Below are 17,003 nucleotides of genomic sequence, written 5' to 3'. Positions count from 1 at the left end.
GGAAGTAGGCAGTGTTTGAAGGAAACTCAGGGTGTCAAGAGTACCAGGAGGCCCTGACCAGGCTTCAGGCAGGGAGGTAGAATGTAGATCTCAGAGCCCCCTGCCTCGGTGCCAGTCCCAGCTCTCCCTTTCCTTGGCTGAAAGAACATAAGCAAGTCATTTAACTTCTACCGACATCAGTTTCCTTATCAGCAAAATGGGGTCTGGGAGAACCACTGCATTCAACAAAGCCAAGCAGACAGGGCTAGAGCAGGAAGCAGACCTCAGAGGTGCTCATCCTAGGGCTGGGCCCATAGGGGCTCAACACTTGACAACAGTCAGCCCAGTCTGCAAGCAGGATGCCCCTGCAGGCACCCTATCCCCACAGCTGGTCACCAGCAATGTCACCTGACCAGGTGGCCCTCCAGTCCCTGCCTGCCACCCAACTGGGAGTTCCCAGGGGAGAACAGGGTTCGGATCTCCTCTGACTGCGGTGTCTCCCTGTGCTCAGGGTTCTCACTATGAAACAACAGAGACTCAGACTTATGGCTCTATTATGGAATGGATAATCTTGGGTAAATCACCTAACCCAGTGGTAGTCAATCTGGTCCCTACTGCCCACTAGTGGGCGCTCCAGCTTTCATGGTGGGCGGTAGTGGAGCAACCAAAGTATAAATAAAAAGATAGATTTAACTACAGTAAGTTGTTTTATAAAGATTTATTCTGCCAAACAGCGAAAATCCGACATAAAGTACTTGGTAAGGAATTATTATTATATGCTTTAACTTGCTGTAACTCTGCTTTATAAATTTCATAAAGTAAAGTTACTTCCCTACTTTATAAATCACTGTTACTGTGGAACCAGTGGGCAGTTAGAATATCTTACTACTAACAGAGATACAAAAGTGGGCAGTAGGTATAAAACGGTTGACGACCCCTGACTTAACCTCTGGGCCTCCATTTCTTCATCTGTAAAGAATGGTGCCTTCCCTACAAGACGACAAGACTACTGCTGAGGATTAAATGAAAGCATTGCATAAAATGCTTAGCACAGTGCCTAGTACACAGTAAGCTTCCAAGGAACAGCAGGTACCACTACTATCATTACTACTAACACTTTGGTTATTAAATTGGCCGTTCAACTCCACATCCTCTCCCAGCCACTGTGATTGTTCCAATTGTCCTGATTATAGAACAGACTTCTCCCTCTGAACTATATTCCAAAGGATGAGCCAAAGAGATATTCCAGAAGAAGGGCATGCAGAAGACCAACCACCCCTGACACTTGGGGTCATCTGCCTCTTTGGGCTAGGACTGTCCTCCCCAGATCCCTGGCTGGAATGTACAGGTCTGAGGCCTGACAGGGGTGAGGTTAAATGGACAAGATGTCCTCTCTGATCAGGGCTGGGGCACTCGGAATTCAGCAGCAAGCCCTAAGCTTTATTAGGGGTGCACTCATAGTAACCCCCTTCTGTTCAGAGCTTGGGCCCTTAGTTCAGAATCCCTTCCTGAAATATCAGACAGCCCTGCACAAGGCTGTGGAAGGAATGAGTGCAGCCTCAACGAGATCAGAGGAGGGGTGAGAGGAGCCGCCCAAAGGACTGGACTCTGCTCCTGAGGGAAGGCCAGGGCCTGCCCTGCTGCCATGGCCAGCGCGCAAGGGAAAGCCCCTTAACTGAGTGGGACCCTGGACTGAGCTCAAAGGGTGAGGTCAGGCAAAGGAAGGGGAAATCAGGCCAAAGAAGCAAACAAAAGCCTGGATCCTGACCCTGCTTCTACCACTTATTTGCTGTAACCTTGGGCAAGTGACATTGCCTTCCTGTGCCTCATTTTTCTTATCTGTAAATTGGAACTTCTAAGGCTGTTTGGAGGATGAAACTGGCTAACATACATAGAAGTGCCTGCAACAGTGCTGTGTACATGTTTGCTGATGTTAACATTCTAGCTGACTTCATTACTGGGCTCTGAGTTTCTTCCCCTTTTACTGGGGTGTGAGCCTTGTCTCTCTGGAATGATGTCAAGTTAATAAATTAACAAATGTGCAGTGTCAGGCACACTGTAGGTACTCAACTCAAGGGTAACGCCCTTCCCTTCTCTCTCCCTTCCCAGAGAGGGACCAGACTAGGAGTCGAGGTCAGTCCAGACCCCCACAAGGCTCCTTGTGCGATCCTGGTCCAATCTCTGCTTCTTGGCTCAGTCTCTCCATCTGTGAAAAAGGCTTCTGGGCCAAGTGGTCTCTGACTGTCCATGGCTATATCTGCTCCAGCCTACCTTCCATCTCCATTCCCACCTTTCTTCTCCATTTCCAACTCATGTCCTACTGCATCCATCCCTCCTGCTGTAACAAAACCCTTGGAAGCCTAAAGTGGGCTGGAAGTGACAGCTGGTGGGTAAGAGGCACCAGCCCTTGAAGCAGCCCAGGGCCCATCCCAGGCCTCCAAGGGTTAAGAGCCAGAATGTAGGGGGGACGGGGGGGGGGGGGGGGGGGGGAGGCAGGGTCAGGCCTAGAGCCCAGGGCCTGCCTCCCCTCCCCCTACCCTGGGAACAGAAGCTTCTTGTTTGGGCATCAGCGGCTGGCTTTGAGCTCCGCCAAAGAGAGAATGGGGTGGGGAGGGGAGAGGGCCCCAGAGAGTAGAGGGGACTCCCTTCTCCTAGCTGATGTCCTAGGCTTCATACTGGATTAGTCTACCACTAGCCCCTAGGACTTTCAGAGGCCTCTTACCCCTCTGAACTGACCCCTTCCCCCAGGTTCTGCCTTTTCATTCAAACACTCACTGCTGGGGGCAGGATTTAGACAGGTCCAGTTCTTGCTCCAGACTAGGCTCTTTTTGGAGCATGGGACCAGGGCTTATCACCCCATCTTGCAGATGCAGAAATGGAGGCTCTGAGGAACTGAGCTGAGCACTGAGAAGTGTGGGGATTTGCAGTCACATAGGGTTTGATGGCAGCACAGGGACTGACTCAGGTCCCAGACATCCCCTTGGCTCTGCAGTTTCCTTCCCACAGAGCTCCATGAAAGCCTTTGCTAAGCTGAGCCACTACACTAGGCAAGCAATAAGCAGCCCACCTCTGAAGTCCCAAAGGATCTAGGACAACGGTTCTCAACCTGTGGGTCACGACCCCGGCAGGGGTCGAACGCCTAAAGCCATCGGAAAATACATATTTATTATACAATACATTTTTAAATAAAATATGTATTTCCGATGGCTTTAGGAGACCCCTGTGTTTTGGTCGTTCGACCCCCGCCGGGGTCACGACCCACAGGTTGAGAACCGCTGATCTAGGAGATTGTGAGGAAAGAAAAGTTTGGAGGTGTGCAGAGACAAGCAACCTGTACAAAGGGCTGAGGCTTGATATATGGAAAAGCCTGACTGGAGCCTGACAGGTGGGGGTTGGGGGAGGCTGAGTCCAAGTGAGGAATGCCCCAGTGAAGCCTGGGGACAATTTGGGCCCCTGGTGGTCTCTGCCAATTTCTACTTCCCAGTTGTCCCGACTCTGCCTGGGACAGCCCCCTCTTGCCCTACTCCAGTGGCAAATGGGAAGGCAGAGTCCCCAAGCCAAGGTCTGACAATCCCAAACCTGCCATAGGACAGGGAAATGAGTTTTCTACACCCTGCCCACTACCTCTTCATGCCATACTCATCTCCGCTCCATTCCTTATATTCACTGTGCAAGATTCTGCCCTTGCACAAGCAATGCCCTCCTTTGGAGAATCCTTATCCTTGTGAATTGCCACGTAACTACAATTCACAGTGCCATTCCAGGCATCTCCTCCCCGGGCCTCCAAGAGTTCAGTTCCAGTCCCTGATTCCATCTCAGTGACTATCTACACCTGTCTTTGTGACCCTGTTGGTAGCCTACTACCCTGCAAGGAGCTTACTCAGAGGTTTCCCCTAGCCTGGGCACACTCAGCTGAAAACAGCCATCCTGAGTGCCTCTGTCTGGACACCCATGCTCACACAGTCAAACCCTTCCCTGAGTACCTCTACACATCTTGTCTGACCCTGCAGCCCTCCCTGCCCCCCAAGTCTGGGGGCTAAAAAAGGCTCCGAAGACGGGAGCTTTGGGGGAGTGGATGAATATGACAGAAGCCATACTGTGATGGCTTTTAACTAAAGTTCCCCAGTAACAAAAACACCCCCTGTGATCTGGTACCAAACACCCACTCCATGCCCCCAGGGACATGCTCTCTCTAGTCTCCAAAACCCACTCCAGGCTTGACCCCATTCAGTGTGAACACAAACCTACTTTTTTTTTCCAGCAACTGGGCCAGGTGCAGGCTCTTGGGAGGCCATGCCACCATTTACTGGTGGGGAATTGGGGAGCAGAGACCGGAAGTAATCTTCCCAAGGTCACTGCCCAGATCCTGGGCATAGGGTCGTAGCCATGTGCAGAGCTGTAGGGGTCTCCGCGGTCAACGAGGTGGGAGCCTGCATCTCACAGACGAGAAAAGCAAGGCGTCCGAAGACGGGATGGCTCCTGATGCCGAGAGCCTTCATGCCAAAGGGCTGAGGGTTGGAAGCTCCCTGTCCTGCCCGTTCACACTCCTCCTACGGTCTCTAGCCAGACCGCGCACCCTCAGGAAGCGACTCCCACCCCCACCACCGGACCGCAGAACACGCAACTGAACCCCGAAGAAACACCCGCGGAAGTAGGCGCCGGGAGCAGAATCGCTTTGCTGCCACGGAGTTCCCTTCTGCGGAATGGGAAAACTCTGGGCCACACTTGGGGAAGGAGCGTGGAACAGCGAGGTCCCGGCAGCCGCACTGACCTGTTCTGAGCGAAGACTCCACGCAGGGAAGCGCAGCTCAGGCGCCTCCACAGACTCACGCAGCCGCAGCCAACTCGCGGACTCAGACCCGGCGCGCCCACCCGGCCAGGAGCTTCCGCCGGCCCCACGTGACGCCCGGGAGGGGAGGGCGGGGCAGGTGTGGCCACGCCCCTCTCTGGCCCCCAGTCACGGTTTTCGAGTACGGTTGGCCTTGCAGAGGCCGAAGTGTTTGTCTCCCCTACTGCTCTCGCTGCTAGAAGGTCCATTTTGGTCTCCGGAGGCTCAGGTTCTATCCCCACCACCCCAACCCGCTGAGGCTCCCTGCCTCTTACTACTCCTCTTCTGGTGACTGTGCCCCAGAGGGATGAGCCACACGTCCCCTCCTCCCCCAGGAGCCCAGACCCCCAGGGCCATTAAGAGGATGTGAGAGACAGGACGACCAACCTCTCTGACCTCTTCTTCTATGAAGTTCTTCCCTACCCCATTCTCTGAGGATATCCCACTTCACTCTCTGGGCCCCATCCCCCAGAGGCAGGGTGATGGGGAAGAGTCCTGCCCAGTCACAGCTCCTAATGATCCCTTAAAGATCCCTTGGCTGAAGACTGCAGCCTGAGGTCCTGGCACCCAGGCACCTTTGCTGGCCTAGAGAACGGGAGATTCTTTACCATTCTGCAAGCACACTCAGATGAGGTCTCAGGGTTTAGCAGACATCCATGATTCCTGTGTCCAGGGCGTCTTTGGGGCCAGCCAAGCCAGAGACCATAGTGTGCTTCTATTTCTCCAAATATCCTGCTGAGACATTTGGAAGAACAGCTCTCACCAGAGTTGAGTGTGGGGTTTACTCTGAAATTGGAAGTTGTTAATCTGAGCAGTCATTAATTTGCCAGGCTCAGTGCTGGACTTTATAAAAAGTTTTTTATTTTTATTAGCCCTGGCCGGTTGGCTCAGTGGTAGAGCGTCGGCCTGGCGTGCAGGAATCCCGGGTTCAATCCCGGCCAGGGCACACAGGAGAAGCGCCCATCTGCTTCTCCACCCTTCCCCCTCTCCTTCCTCTCTGTCTCTCTCTTCCCCTCCCGCAGCCAAGGCTCCATTGGAGCAAAGTTGGCCCGGGCGCTGAGGATGGCTCTATGGCCTCTGCCTCAGGCGCTAGAATGGCTCTAGTTGCAACAGAGCAACGCCCCAGATGTGTAGAGCATCACCCCATGGTGGGCATGCCGGGTGGATCCCGGTCGGGCGCATGCGGGAGTCTGTCTGACTGCCTCCCCGTTTCCAACTTCAGAAAAATACAAAAAAAAAAGTTTTTTATTTTTATTGATTTTAGAGTGATAGAAAGGGGGAGGGAGAGAGAGAGGGAGAGAGAAACATTGATTTGTTGTTTCATTTATACATTCATTGGTTGATTTTTGTATGTATCCTGACTGGGGATAAAACCTGCAACCTTGGCATATGGGGAGAACACTAACCAACTGAGCTATCCGGCCAGGGGATAACTCACTCCTTTTATCTCAATCCTCATACCTCTGCTTGAAGGCAAAAATCATCACTGCAGGTTATGGATTAGGAAATGGGATTCCAAAAATTTCCACAACTTGTCCAAAATTATAAAGCCAGTATTGGGCAAACCTGGGATTGGAATCCAAGTCTTGGTGAGTTATAGAATCTCCTGCCTACCCCCCACTGGACTTTTACTCTGCCCCTCCAGGAAAGTCTACTGCTATGTCTTTCTGACAAAGCTAAGGCAAGTCACTTCTGGGGAGGAGAGGGTAGGGCCAGACTTTGGGGAGCATTTCCTAGCCCCAAATTCATTTCAGGTACAAAACACTGGAGAGGGCAGAGTACAAGAGCCCTTCTCCCAACCTGACAGCAGGGGTGTCCCTCAGGTAGCCAAGGGTACCTTGGGGCCACAGAGGACAGGAGAGGCCCAGGCATCCTTCTAGACCTCAAAGCATTGAGGTAGAACACAGGAACAAGGGGCTGGCATCTGACCACTGTCAAGGGGCTAGGGACCCCATCCTTTCTGTTAACACGGGCTGAAGGTCTTCAAAATGACCTAGGTGGGGCTCATATCACAGGGCCCAGTCCCATCAATGTCCTGGAGACTGATGACCCTTACCTCAACTACCTCCTCCAGAACATGCTCCCCAATCTCAGCTCTGAGGCCCACAGCCCTGTGGCCTGAGACCCAGGGACCTCTCTACCTCCCTTCCCTGACGACTAGAAAATGTCAGGCCCCCAGTTGATAGGTTGGGCCCTATGGGGTTGAAAATCACAAAGCAGAACTGATCTTATGGAGATGAAGGTCACACAGAAGAACCCCACCCTCCAACCCCTGATCTGGGGCCTCTCCCCAGAACTGCTCCTCCTCTTAGAGCAGTGAAAGGTAGTCAGCCTAGAGAAAATGGCAGAATGGACACACAATAAGGACAGATGGATGGATGAAGAGTGAACTAATAAACAGACACAAAAGGAATGGAACACACTGTAAATGGAAGAGGAACTGACAATCCAACCCCCCAGCTATCCATGGGGAGGTGAGGGGATGCCGAAAGGAGGAATGGTCAGGCGATCAGTGATAAAATTAACAAAATGAACTATAGAACAAAGGGATTGAGGACAGCAGTCATGTCAGGGGTAGGTGGGAAGCAGGGATAGGGATTAGCTGGCTGAGGCTACGGGATTGTTTATTAGGGCTGTGTCCAGCCAGGCCGTAGCGCCAACCTGCGCCTGAGCCCAACGTCCTCAGGAGGCGCAGGGGTTATGGGAGGGGAGAAAGCGCAGGAGGATCCGCCACCCCCAGGCTCTTCCTGTCTTTTCTCAGTCCCTGTTGTAGTTCCACACTCAGGTAAGCGAGGTGTCATCATCGCTGCCCTCGCCACCAGCGCTGCCCATACGCTCCTCCCGACTCTCTGCCACCGCGCTCTCATCAATATTCTCCAGCGAGTCCGCATGCTGCACCGACAGCTCCGACAGCGCCAGGCTTGGCAACGGGCTCTGCTCTGGGTGTAGCCACGGCTTGAAGTGCGGCTGATGCTTCTGCTTCCACTCAGGGTACTTGACGCATGCCTTGTACATCTTCTTCATGGCCTGCAGAGCCACAGCACCACCGAGTCAGGGTTGAACAGGAGCAGGACTAGGTTCTCGCCACATCCCCTCCCACACCTTCCAGCCACTAAGCCCCTAGATCCCAGCATCTAGAGTTCTTGCCCCAGTTTCATAACTCTGCTCCCAGCCCTAACCTCACCCCCTCACCCCCAGTCGCCATTCCTGACTCAGCCCAGAACTCTCTCCACCAGCCTCCATACCCCAAAGTCCCAAGGCCACTCACCTTGGGAGCCAGGAACTGAGAAGATTTATTCACCACCCACTTGGGTAAGGAGCCTATGAGAGCAGGGGAGGGTAGTGAGGAGAGAAGGGGAGAAGCAACCTCAGGAACCCAGCGCCCTGTCTCTAGCCTGGGGTTTCCAGGGAGGCCACCCTCTTCTCCATGGGGGTGGAGGGTGAGATAAGTCCCACAAGACTTCATCATCCTCACTCGCTCTTTCTACCTCAGACTAAGGTCCTCAGGTTCAACTCTGTCCCGCCCCCTTCTGCTGAGCCCCCAAGGGCTGCAGGGAAGAAAACTGAAGGGTCCTATGAGACCGCACCAAGCTCCTACCTGCTGCCTCCTCTCCACCCTTCTCATACCCAACCCCTCTATGGTGAATGGTCCTGATACTTAGCCCCTCCCTTGCCTGTCCTTCCAAGCCCCCTGCCTTAGGGAGCCTAGCTGCTATATGGGCCTCTTGGCTGAACACTCTAGCTGAACCTGACTTGGAATCCACAGCCCAGCTCTCCACCCTGTCTCATTCCTGAGCTGGGCCTCTGAAACCCAGCACACTCATTCAGTGAGATGCTGGGGAGCCCCGGGCCTTGGCCATGGGGCCCTCAGCGGGGTTCAGGGCATACCCAGGCAAATGCACTCAGGTTCATCCATCCTCTAGTCATTCATCTACTCACTCCACATTCACTCAGTGATACACACCCTGGGCCAACCCTGGGGACCCAGAGAGGAATCATTGTCTGCAGGGCCCAACACTGTGCCAAGTACTCTGCTAGAGGGGAAACAGCCCACAGAGCAGGGGGCCAGCACCTCCTCTGTGTGGCAGGGATAGAGGAAGTGACATGGGAAACAGCCTGGAGGGATGAGGAAGGGGGAGAGGTGTTTCTAGGCTGAGGGATAGGGCTGCCTAGACAGGGAGATGGGAGTGTGTAAAAGGTGTGAGGAAGGACCAGGAAACCTTGGCAGGGGGCTCAGACTCCACTCTGAGGGCAATGGAAAGTCACAGAAGAATTTTAAGCAGAAGAGTTATGAGGAAATAAGTGTTTTGGAAAAATTCCTCCGGCAGCTGTGTGGACATACCAGGTGGATAAATATGAAGAGAAATGACAGATTCAGGAGCTCTTTAGGAGGTACAGTCAATAAGAATTGGTGACTAGGTTTGGGAGCTGAGAATGAGGAGACTCACACGACCCCAGGTTCTTGGCATAGGTGACTAGAGGGGACACTCGGGAAAAGAGGTAAGTTAGAAGGGGAGATGGTGAGTTCAGCATTGGACACAGTGGGTCTCGGGTCCTAGAAGACTTCCTGAGGGACACGTCAAGGAGGCCAGTGGCCACAAGGATCTGGATCTCAGCAGAGAAAGCCATGTAGTCAGGTGGCCACAGAAGCCTTGGGAGTGGCTGAGCCTTCCCAAGGGAAACAGAACTGAGGCCAGGCCTCCAGGATGGGTAGAGGGTGGGAGCCAGCAAGACCTAGAGCAGCCAGTGAGCAGGGAGCACATCAGAGTATAGGGGTCTGGGCACCCAGAAAGACAGCTCTAAGCTGCACTGTGGGACAGTGGCTACCACCTTAGCCCTTGCTTTTCAAACCATTGTAAAATCTCAGACTTTGGTTTAAATGATGTTTTGGATGAATATGCCCCAAAATACAAAACAGCTCCTAACAGAGGCCCTCTGGATCCCAAGTAGATCAAGTCCCATCCCTTGGGATATGGGGAAATCCCATGGTAGGTTGCCAGGGCCACACCCTCACCTTTGGGGTCCACTTGGGCCAGGTAGGTGATGACGCAGCTCTTGGGCCCCGTGCTCTGGATGAGGTAGCCCGTCTGGATGGACACAGCTCGGACCAAGTCTTTCCGAGGCGGGTATTTCTGGAAGGTACAAGAAGGTTAAGACTTGGTGGGGAGGTGTCTTTGTGAGCACATGCACATGTATGCGCACGCGTGCGCGCACACACACACACACACACACACATCCTTGCCCAGGCCAGCTGAACCTGCCTATCCTGCCTGTCCTGCCTGTCATGGTGAGCAAGGCAGCCCAGCCTCAAGGACGGCCAGGGAACCCTGCCCTTGCTTCTGGCTCCCCCTTTCCCAGTCGGACCCACCAACAGAATTCAGTCCATCTTCCCCACCTGCCCCACAGTGATGGCCCGCATTGCCCTCTCCTCATCTGCTTGAGAACTCCAGCATGGAGACGGCAGCCATTATTTTCAATATATAAGAAGGAAACTGAGGGCCTGCCTTGAAGTCACAGGGTTCTCTCCCTGGGCTGGCCCAGCCCTACCTGGCATCTTCCCCTGCCCACCTAGCAGGGAAGGCAGGTTAACTCACGGGATGTTTGACTGAGTAGTTCATAATGATGTAATCAGTGCCCATGGGGAGCCAGGAGCGAAGGGTGATGACATCACGGTTCTTCAGGGGCTTTGGACACCTCCCTGTGGAGGGCAAGGAACAGTTCAGCCAGACCACTGGCCTGCCTGCCTGCCTGCCTGCCAGGGAGAACATGGCAGAGGCCAGAGACACAGGGATGCCTAGTTAACTGCCAGCTGCCCCTGAACCAAAGAAGTACCCACCACACCAGACCACAGTCCCGGAACTGGAGCTAGGAAAGAGAAAGAGCAGAACCCTCTCCCGTCCTGTCTTCAGCCATCCCTGCTCCTTACAACCTCACAGCACCTTTACCTTACTGGCCTGGCTGTTTGTATATGTGAGTGTATGGGAAAATAACGGTATTATTGTGAGGTGTGGACATGAAACTGTGTGACTATGAATATGTGGCACATGGCTGTGGGCTGCATACATGTGCACACACGTTTTTCTATAGAATTTATACACATGAACATCGGAGTGCATCTGTTTGTTAGTGTATGTGTGTGTGCATGCCCAGTAGTCTGAGAGTGGACAGGGATATCAGGGAGAGTGGCCCTATGATTCAGCACTCAGGTCTCTGAACAGCCTGGCCATGGGAGCAAGCACGGGAGGGAAGGTGAAGGAAGAGGCTCAGCTGGAGGCCTGGTAGAGGCCTGCTCACAAGAATAATAGCCCACGTCAGCATTGACTGTCAAGCGAGCGATGTCGAAAGTCTCAATGACGTTGCTGTCCCACTTCTTTCGGTATTCAATGTCGTGTAAGACATCGTAGAGTGTCTCGGCTGGCACATCACGGCACTCCATCCGGCACTGTAGATAGACACATGGATTGTCAGGGTCACACAGAGCTCAAAGCCCTGGCGCCAGGGGACTAGAGGGCAGAAGGCAAAGGGAGGAGAACAAGGAGGACAGGAAGGAACAGCAACCTTTGAAGCCAACATGGCCTCACTACTTGCCACAAGTCCTGTCCAGCCTTCCCAGAAGCCACCTATGCTAGGAGACAGCAGCCCCTAGCGGAGGGGCTATCTGTCTCCAGAGACTATCTTCCCCATCTTAGTCTCCACTAACCCTCCCACTCGTCCTAGTGTCCTTCTCCAGGAAGCCTTCCTGAATTATCCAGCCAAGCCTTCTGGAATCCCATACACTGAGTCACTATATCTGTGCCCTCTTGGTCCCTTAAACTTCACAGTGGAAGGCTCATAGTTGATGCAGCACAGAGCCTAGTATGGAAACATGTTAAATGAAATGAAAGCATGGATGAACAGCCTGACCAGGTGGTGGCACAGTGGATAGAGCGTTGGACTGGGATGCGGAGGACCCAGGTTCGAGACCCCAAGATCGCCAGCTTGAGAGCGGGCTCATCTGGTTTGAGCAAGGCTCACCAGCTTGAGCCCAAGGTCGCTGGCTTGAGCAAGGGGTTACTCGGTCTGCTGAAGGCCCGCGGTCAAGGCACATATGAGAAAGCAATCAATGAACAACTAAGGTGTCACAACGAAAAACTGATGATTGATACTTCTCATTTCTCTCCATTCCTGTCTGTCTGACTCTCTCTCTCTCTGTCTCTGTAAAAAAAAAAAAAAAAAAAGAAAGAAAGAAAAAGAGAAAAGAAAGCATGGATGAACAAACAAATGCCTAAATGTATGATTTCTTTCTTCTATGGTACTTATCACCTGGCCACTACTGTATAACCACTGCACCACTACATGGTCAGGCAACAGATATCTTTTTTAAAAATTTAACACAATAACTCTGCCAGACAAGTAATCCAAGGAGGAAACTGAGGCTCAGAGAGATTAAGTAAAGGAACTTGCCCAAGGTCACCCAGCTGGTAAGCAGCAGAGATATGGGATTTAACCCAGATCACATGTCTGGAAAGCGAGTAAAAACAGAACCAGGGTTTGCTAGATTTTTACACAGCAGGATGAAACTCAGTCCATAGCCTTGTTCTGACTTTTTTTCATCTGAGAGCCCAAACCCCAGGATCAAGTTCCCCTCAACAGGTGAACAAGTTTTGCTGCACAGTTTAAAAAGATTTCCCTGCCCTGGAGAGCGTCATCCCAAAGCACAGAGGTTGCCAGTTTGATCCCCAGTCAGGGTACATACATACAGGAACAGATCAATGTTCCTCTCTCCCCCCCCCCTTTCCTCTCTCTAAAAATCAATAAAATAAACATTAAAAAATAATAAATAGTGGACAGGGGTGGATAAAAAAGAAAAAAAAAGAAATAAATGAATAAAAAGCTCTCCCAGAACTGGGTAGTTAATCAGTACCAAGGGAAGCACACACATTGCTTTCTACTACTAAATAGGGGGTATATGCAACCACCTGAGGGTGGGGTCACATTGCCTTCCCCTAATTGTGGGTTAGGCCTTGACACCACTAACCAAATGAGAGCCCACAGGAAGGACACATCACTACCTATTGGGTATTCTAGGCAACAGTGAACTCATTAAGCCCTAGCTATACACCACTTTTCAGAAAATTCATAGGACAGAGGAACAAACTGTTACCATGCGAATACAACCAGACAAAGCCAGATAATAAGATATTCTGCAGGGTTACTGACCCGGTGTCATAAGAAACTAGGCTAGACTGAGAGATTTATAGGATACAACAACTAGACAGAAAGTGTGGTCCTGGATTGCATACTGGCATGACTACAATAGCAATAAAGAACAGATTTGGGGCCCTGGCCGGTTGGCTCAGCGGTAGAGCGTCGGCCTAGCGAGCGGAGGACCCGGGTTCGATTCCCGGCCAGGGCACACAGGAGAAGCGCCCATTTGCTTCTCCACCCCTCCGCCGCGCTTTCCTCTCTGTCTCTCTCTTCCCCTCCCGCAGCCAAGGCTCCATTGGAGCAGAGATGGCCCGGGCGCTGGGGATGGCTCTGTGGCCTCTGCCTCAGGCGCTAGAGTGGCTCTGGTCGCAATATGGCGACGCCCAGGATGGGCAGAGCATCGCCCCCTGGTGGGCAGAGCGTCGCCCCTGGTGGGCGTGCCGGGTGGATCCCGGTCGGGCGCATGCGGGAGTCTGTCTGACTGTCTCTCCCCGTTTCCAGCTTCAGAAAAATGAAAAAATGAAAAAAAAAAAAAAGAAAAAAAAAAAAAAAAAAAGAACAGATTTGGGACACCTGGAGAAATATGAATATGACCTGAGTATTACATGTACCGAAAATTTGCTGAATCAAAATAAATATTGCTGCTCGAAACAAAAAAAGCAGACTACAAAACAGAATGCATGGTATATAATCTCATTGTGGAGGTGGGGGAAATAAATGCACAGAAAAAGCTCAGGAGCACAATCACTAAGGTGTTATCAGAGGTGATCTCTAAATAATGTGTATGATGATTTTATTTATTTTGTTGTTTGTATTTCTAATTTTCTAAAATATATATTACTACTTCTATAATAATTAAGAAAATTTAAATAAAAAGTTCCCTCAAAGTCCTGGCTGGGGCCCTGGCCAGTTGGCTCGATGGTAGAGTGTCGGCCTGGCATGAGGAAGTCCCGGGTTCGATTCCCAGCCAGGGCACACAGGAGAAGCGCCCATCTGCTTCTCCACCCCTCCCCCTCTCCTTCCTCTCTGTCTCTCTCTTCCCCTCCCACAGCCAAGGCTCCATTGGAGCAAAAGATGGCCCGGGCGCTGGGGATGGCTCCTTGGCCTCTGCCCCAGGCGCTAGAGTGGCTCTGGTCGCGACAGAGCGACGCCCCGGAGGGGTAGAGCATCACCCCCTGGTGGGCGTGCCCGTGCATGCGGGAGTCTGTCTGACTGCCTCCCCATTTCCAGCTTCAGAAAAATACAAAAAAAAAAAAAAAAAAAGTCCTGGCTGGATGGCTCGGTTGGTTAGAGCATCATCCCAAAGCACAGGGGTTGCCAGTTTGATCTCCGGTCAGGGCACACACAGGATCAGATCAAAGTTCCTGTCTCTGTCTCTCTCTCTATATATATATATTTATCTCCCTTCCTTCCTCTTTCTCTAAATTCAATAAACATTAAAATTTAAAAAGTTCCCTCACAGATACTAAGAGGTACACTCACCATATGCCAGGTACTATCCTAAATGCTTTATACTCATTATGGCATTTTATAGTTACAACAACACTCTGAGGTATTAGCTCCATTTTAGAATTAAGAAAACCGGCCTGACCAGGCAGTGGCACAGTGGATAGAGCGTCAGACTGGGATGCAGAGAACCCAGGTTCGAGACCCCGAGCTCGCCAGCTTGAGTGTGGGCTCATCTGGCTTGAGCAAAGCTCACCAGCTTGGACCCAGGTCGCTGGCTTGAGCAAGGAGTTACTCGGTCTGCTGAAGGCCCACGGTCAAGGCACATATGAGAAAGCAATCAATGAACAACTAAGGTGTCCCAACGAAAAACTAATGATTGATGCTTCTCATCTCTCTCTTTTCCTGTCTGTCCCTATCTATCCCTCTCTCTGACTCTCTCTCTCTCTGTCTCTGTAAAAAAAAAAAGGAAAAAGGAAAAAGAAAAGAAAACCAAAGTTCAGCCTGACCAGGCAGTGGTGGAGTGGTCAGAGTGTCAGCCTGGGACACTGAGGACCCAGGTTTGAGACCCAGTGGGCTCCAGCTTGAGCGTGAAATCATAGAAATGACCCCATGGAGGCTGGCTTGAGCAAGGGGTCACTGGCTCAGCTGTAGCCCCCAAGTCAAAGCACATATGAGAAAGCAATCAATGAACAACTAAGGTGATGCAACGAAGAATTGATGCTTCTCATCTCTCTCCCTTCCTGTCTGTCTGTCCCTATCTGTCCCTCTCTCTGTCTCACTGTCTTTCTCTCACACACAAAAAAAAAAAGAAAAAGAAAAAGAAAGGAAACTGAAATTCAAGGACAGACTCCAGCCATAAAGACTCATGTGATCCTGAATAGGCCACTCTACCTTTATTGCTTTCCTGCTCCATGAGAGGGTATGACTAGATCCAATCATTTAACAATGCCGAGTTCCACCCCTATATGGAGCACAAAAGAGCCAGAAATGAATCTGGGACCTATCCTTGGAAGGCATCCAGTTCAGAGAGGAGACCTACTTGAAAATGAGGAGGTCCCCTAAACTGCCTAGTAGGGCCACAGAGGAGGCAGCCCTGTGAGGTGGGTGAGGAGTCAGGCTCCGTGGAGAAGCTCAGTCTGGAAGGTAGGTGTCTTCCAAGTGGTCTTGGCAGGAAGAACAGACAAGGAATAGGAGCAGAGGCAAATGAGAGTGTGGCCTGTAGGAAGCTAAATGAGTTCCATTGCTCCCATGGTGTGATGTAGCCCAATACTCAAAAGGTCCTGGCTCTAGGTCTTCTTGAAAAAACACATAATTCTGAGGCTGGGTCAGAGTAAGTAAGTATAAAATGAGTCTGAAACTTCTCATTGTACAAAAACATAAGAACCTACCCACAGAATTTTAGGGACTCAGCAGCCAGCATGATCAGCTTCCACTGGTGTGGCTGACCAACTCATCAGTGTTTGCCTGAAGCTTTCGCAGTTTTAGCATTGAAAGCCCACATCCTGGGAAACCCCTCAGACCTGGGCAAACTAGGACAACTGGCTACCTACCATGGGCTAAAGCAGGGACAACCCATGTATTAAAATAAGTGATGACTGTTAACAAATTATATTACACTGATAAAATAGGAAACCAAAGTATATACAGGTATGAATAAATTAATTGAATATTTAATAAGGGTATTTACATAGTTTCAAAGTATCTTCCCATTAAATACTTATTATAAAGGGACAATAGTAACTTCATAGTAGAGAAGCCGGGCAGATTCCACCTTAATCAAGTGATCAAAGTGAACATCATTTGTAACTGGGACAAGTTAAAACTGGGTGCGGCCTCATAAAATGCAATGAAAGAAGACAGGTACCACTTATGTGGTATTTCTTTTTCCTTTTCTTTTTAATTTTTAAAGATTTTATTTATTCATTTTAGAGAGAAGAGAGAGAGAGAGAGAGAGAGATAAGGGGGGAGGAGCAGGAAGCATCAACTCCCACATGTGCCTTGACCAGGCAAGCCCAGGGGTTTCAAACCAGCGACCTCAGCTTTTCAGGTTGACACTTGATCCACTGCGTCACCACGGATCAGGCTTGGATATTTCTGCCAAAGATGAATAACCTAAATCTATATAATAAAAAAAATCAGACTAACCCAAAGTGGGAAACTTTCACAAAACAGCTGGCCTTTGAGTGTCAGGGTCATGAAATTCAAGGAAAGACTCAAGAACTCTATCAGACTGAAGATGACTAATAAAACATGAGTAAGTGAACAATGTGATGGGAGGGATGTGATGGTGAGGAAGGGCGTGAAGAGACGACAGAGGCCAGATCTGGCCTCATAAGGAGCATCCAGACATGCTGCTCTGCAGCAGCCACGTGAAAGTCCGCGTGCTGCACCAGACATTCAACACACGCTCCCTCTTTATCCAAGATATACAGCTGGTGTCATGCCTGTGCTGCAAAAGAGAAAACTGAGGCACAGAAGAGCAAGCATCCTGCCTAAATCAGGCAGCCAGAAAGCAGCTGAGCAGGGGTTCAAAACAAAACCACATCTTTTTCTTTTAGAT

General features: G+C 51.0%; 2 protein-coding genes across 8 annotated transcripts in view; both read right to left on the bottom strand.

Moving 5' to 3' along the window:
* ARAP1 (ArfGAP with RhoGAP domain, ankyrin repeat and PH domain 1) overlaps nt 1-4,876 on the bottom strand; it is a 74,799-nt gene extending 69,923 nt beyond the window's left edge. For 4 of the 5 annotated variants that reach the window (XM_066250583.1, XM_066250594.1, XM_066250593.1 and 1 more), the window contains exon 1: nt 4,751-4,870. The gene's annotated coding sequence lies outside the window, so the exon portion shown is untranslated. Of the gene's footprint in view, nt 1-4,750 lie in introns of all 5 variants that reach the window. The other variant, XM_066250591.1, reaches the window with a different exon arrangement.
* Nucleotides 4,877-6,044: 1,168 nt separating this feature from the next.
* Nucleotides 6,045-17,003, bottom strand: part of STARD10 (StAR related lipid transfer domain containing 10) — a 32,837-nt gene continuing 21,878 nt past the window's right edge. For all 3 annotated transcript variants that reach the window (XM_066250572.1, XM_066250567.1, XM_066250564.1), the window contains exons 3-7: nt 11,102-11,249; nt 10,402-10,505; nt 9,822-9,939; nt 8,076-8,128; nt 6,045-7,834 (exon numbers count right to left, since the gene is read on the bottom strand). In XM_066250572.1, coding sequence (XP_066106669.1) covers nt 7,589-7,834; nt 8,076-8,128; nt 9,822-9,939; nt 10,402-10,505; nt 11,102-11,249 — 669 coding nt within the window. In that variant the 3' untranslated portion in view covers nt 6,045-7,588. The remainder of the gene's footprint in view (nt 7,835-8,075; nt 8,129-9,821; nt 9,940-10,401; nt 10,506-11,101; nt 11,250-17,003) is intronic.

This window comes from Saccopteryx bilineata, chromosome 1 (genome assembly GCF_036850765.1).
Source record: "Saccopteryx bilineata isolate mSacBil1 chromosome 1, mSacBil1_pri_phased_curated, whole genome shotgun sequence".
Lineage (NCBI taxonomy): Eukaryota > Metazoa > Chordata > Mammalia > Chiroptera > Emballonuridae > Saccopteryx > Saccopteryx bilineata.
Note: the sequence above shows the minus strand (reverse complement) of the source record. Positions and strands in the feature narration are given on the sequence as shown.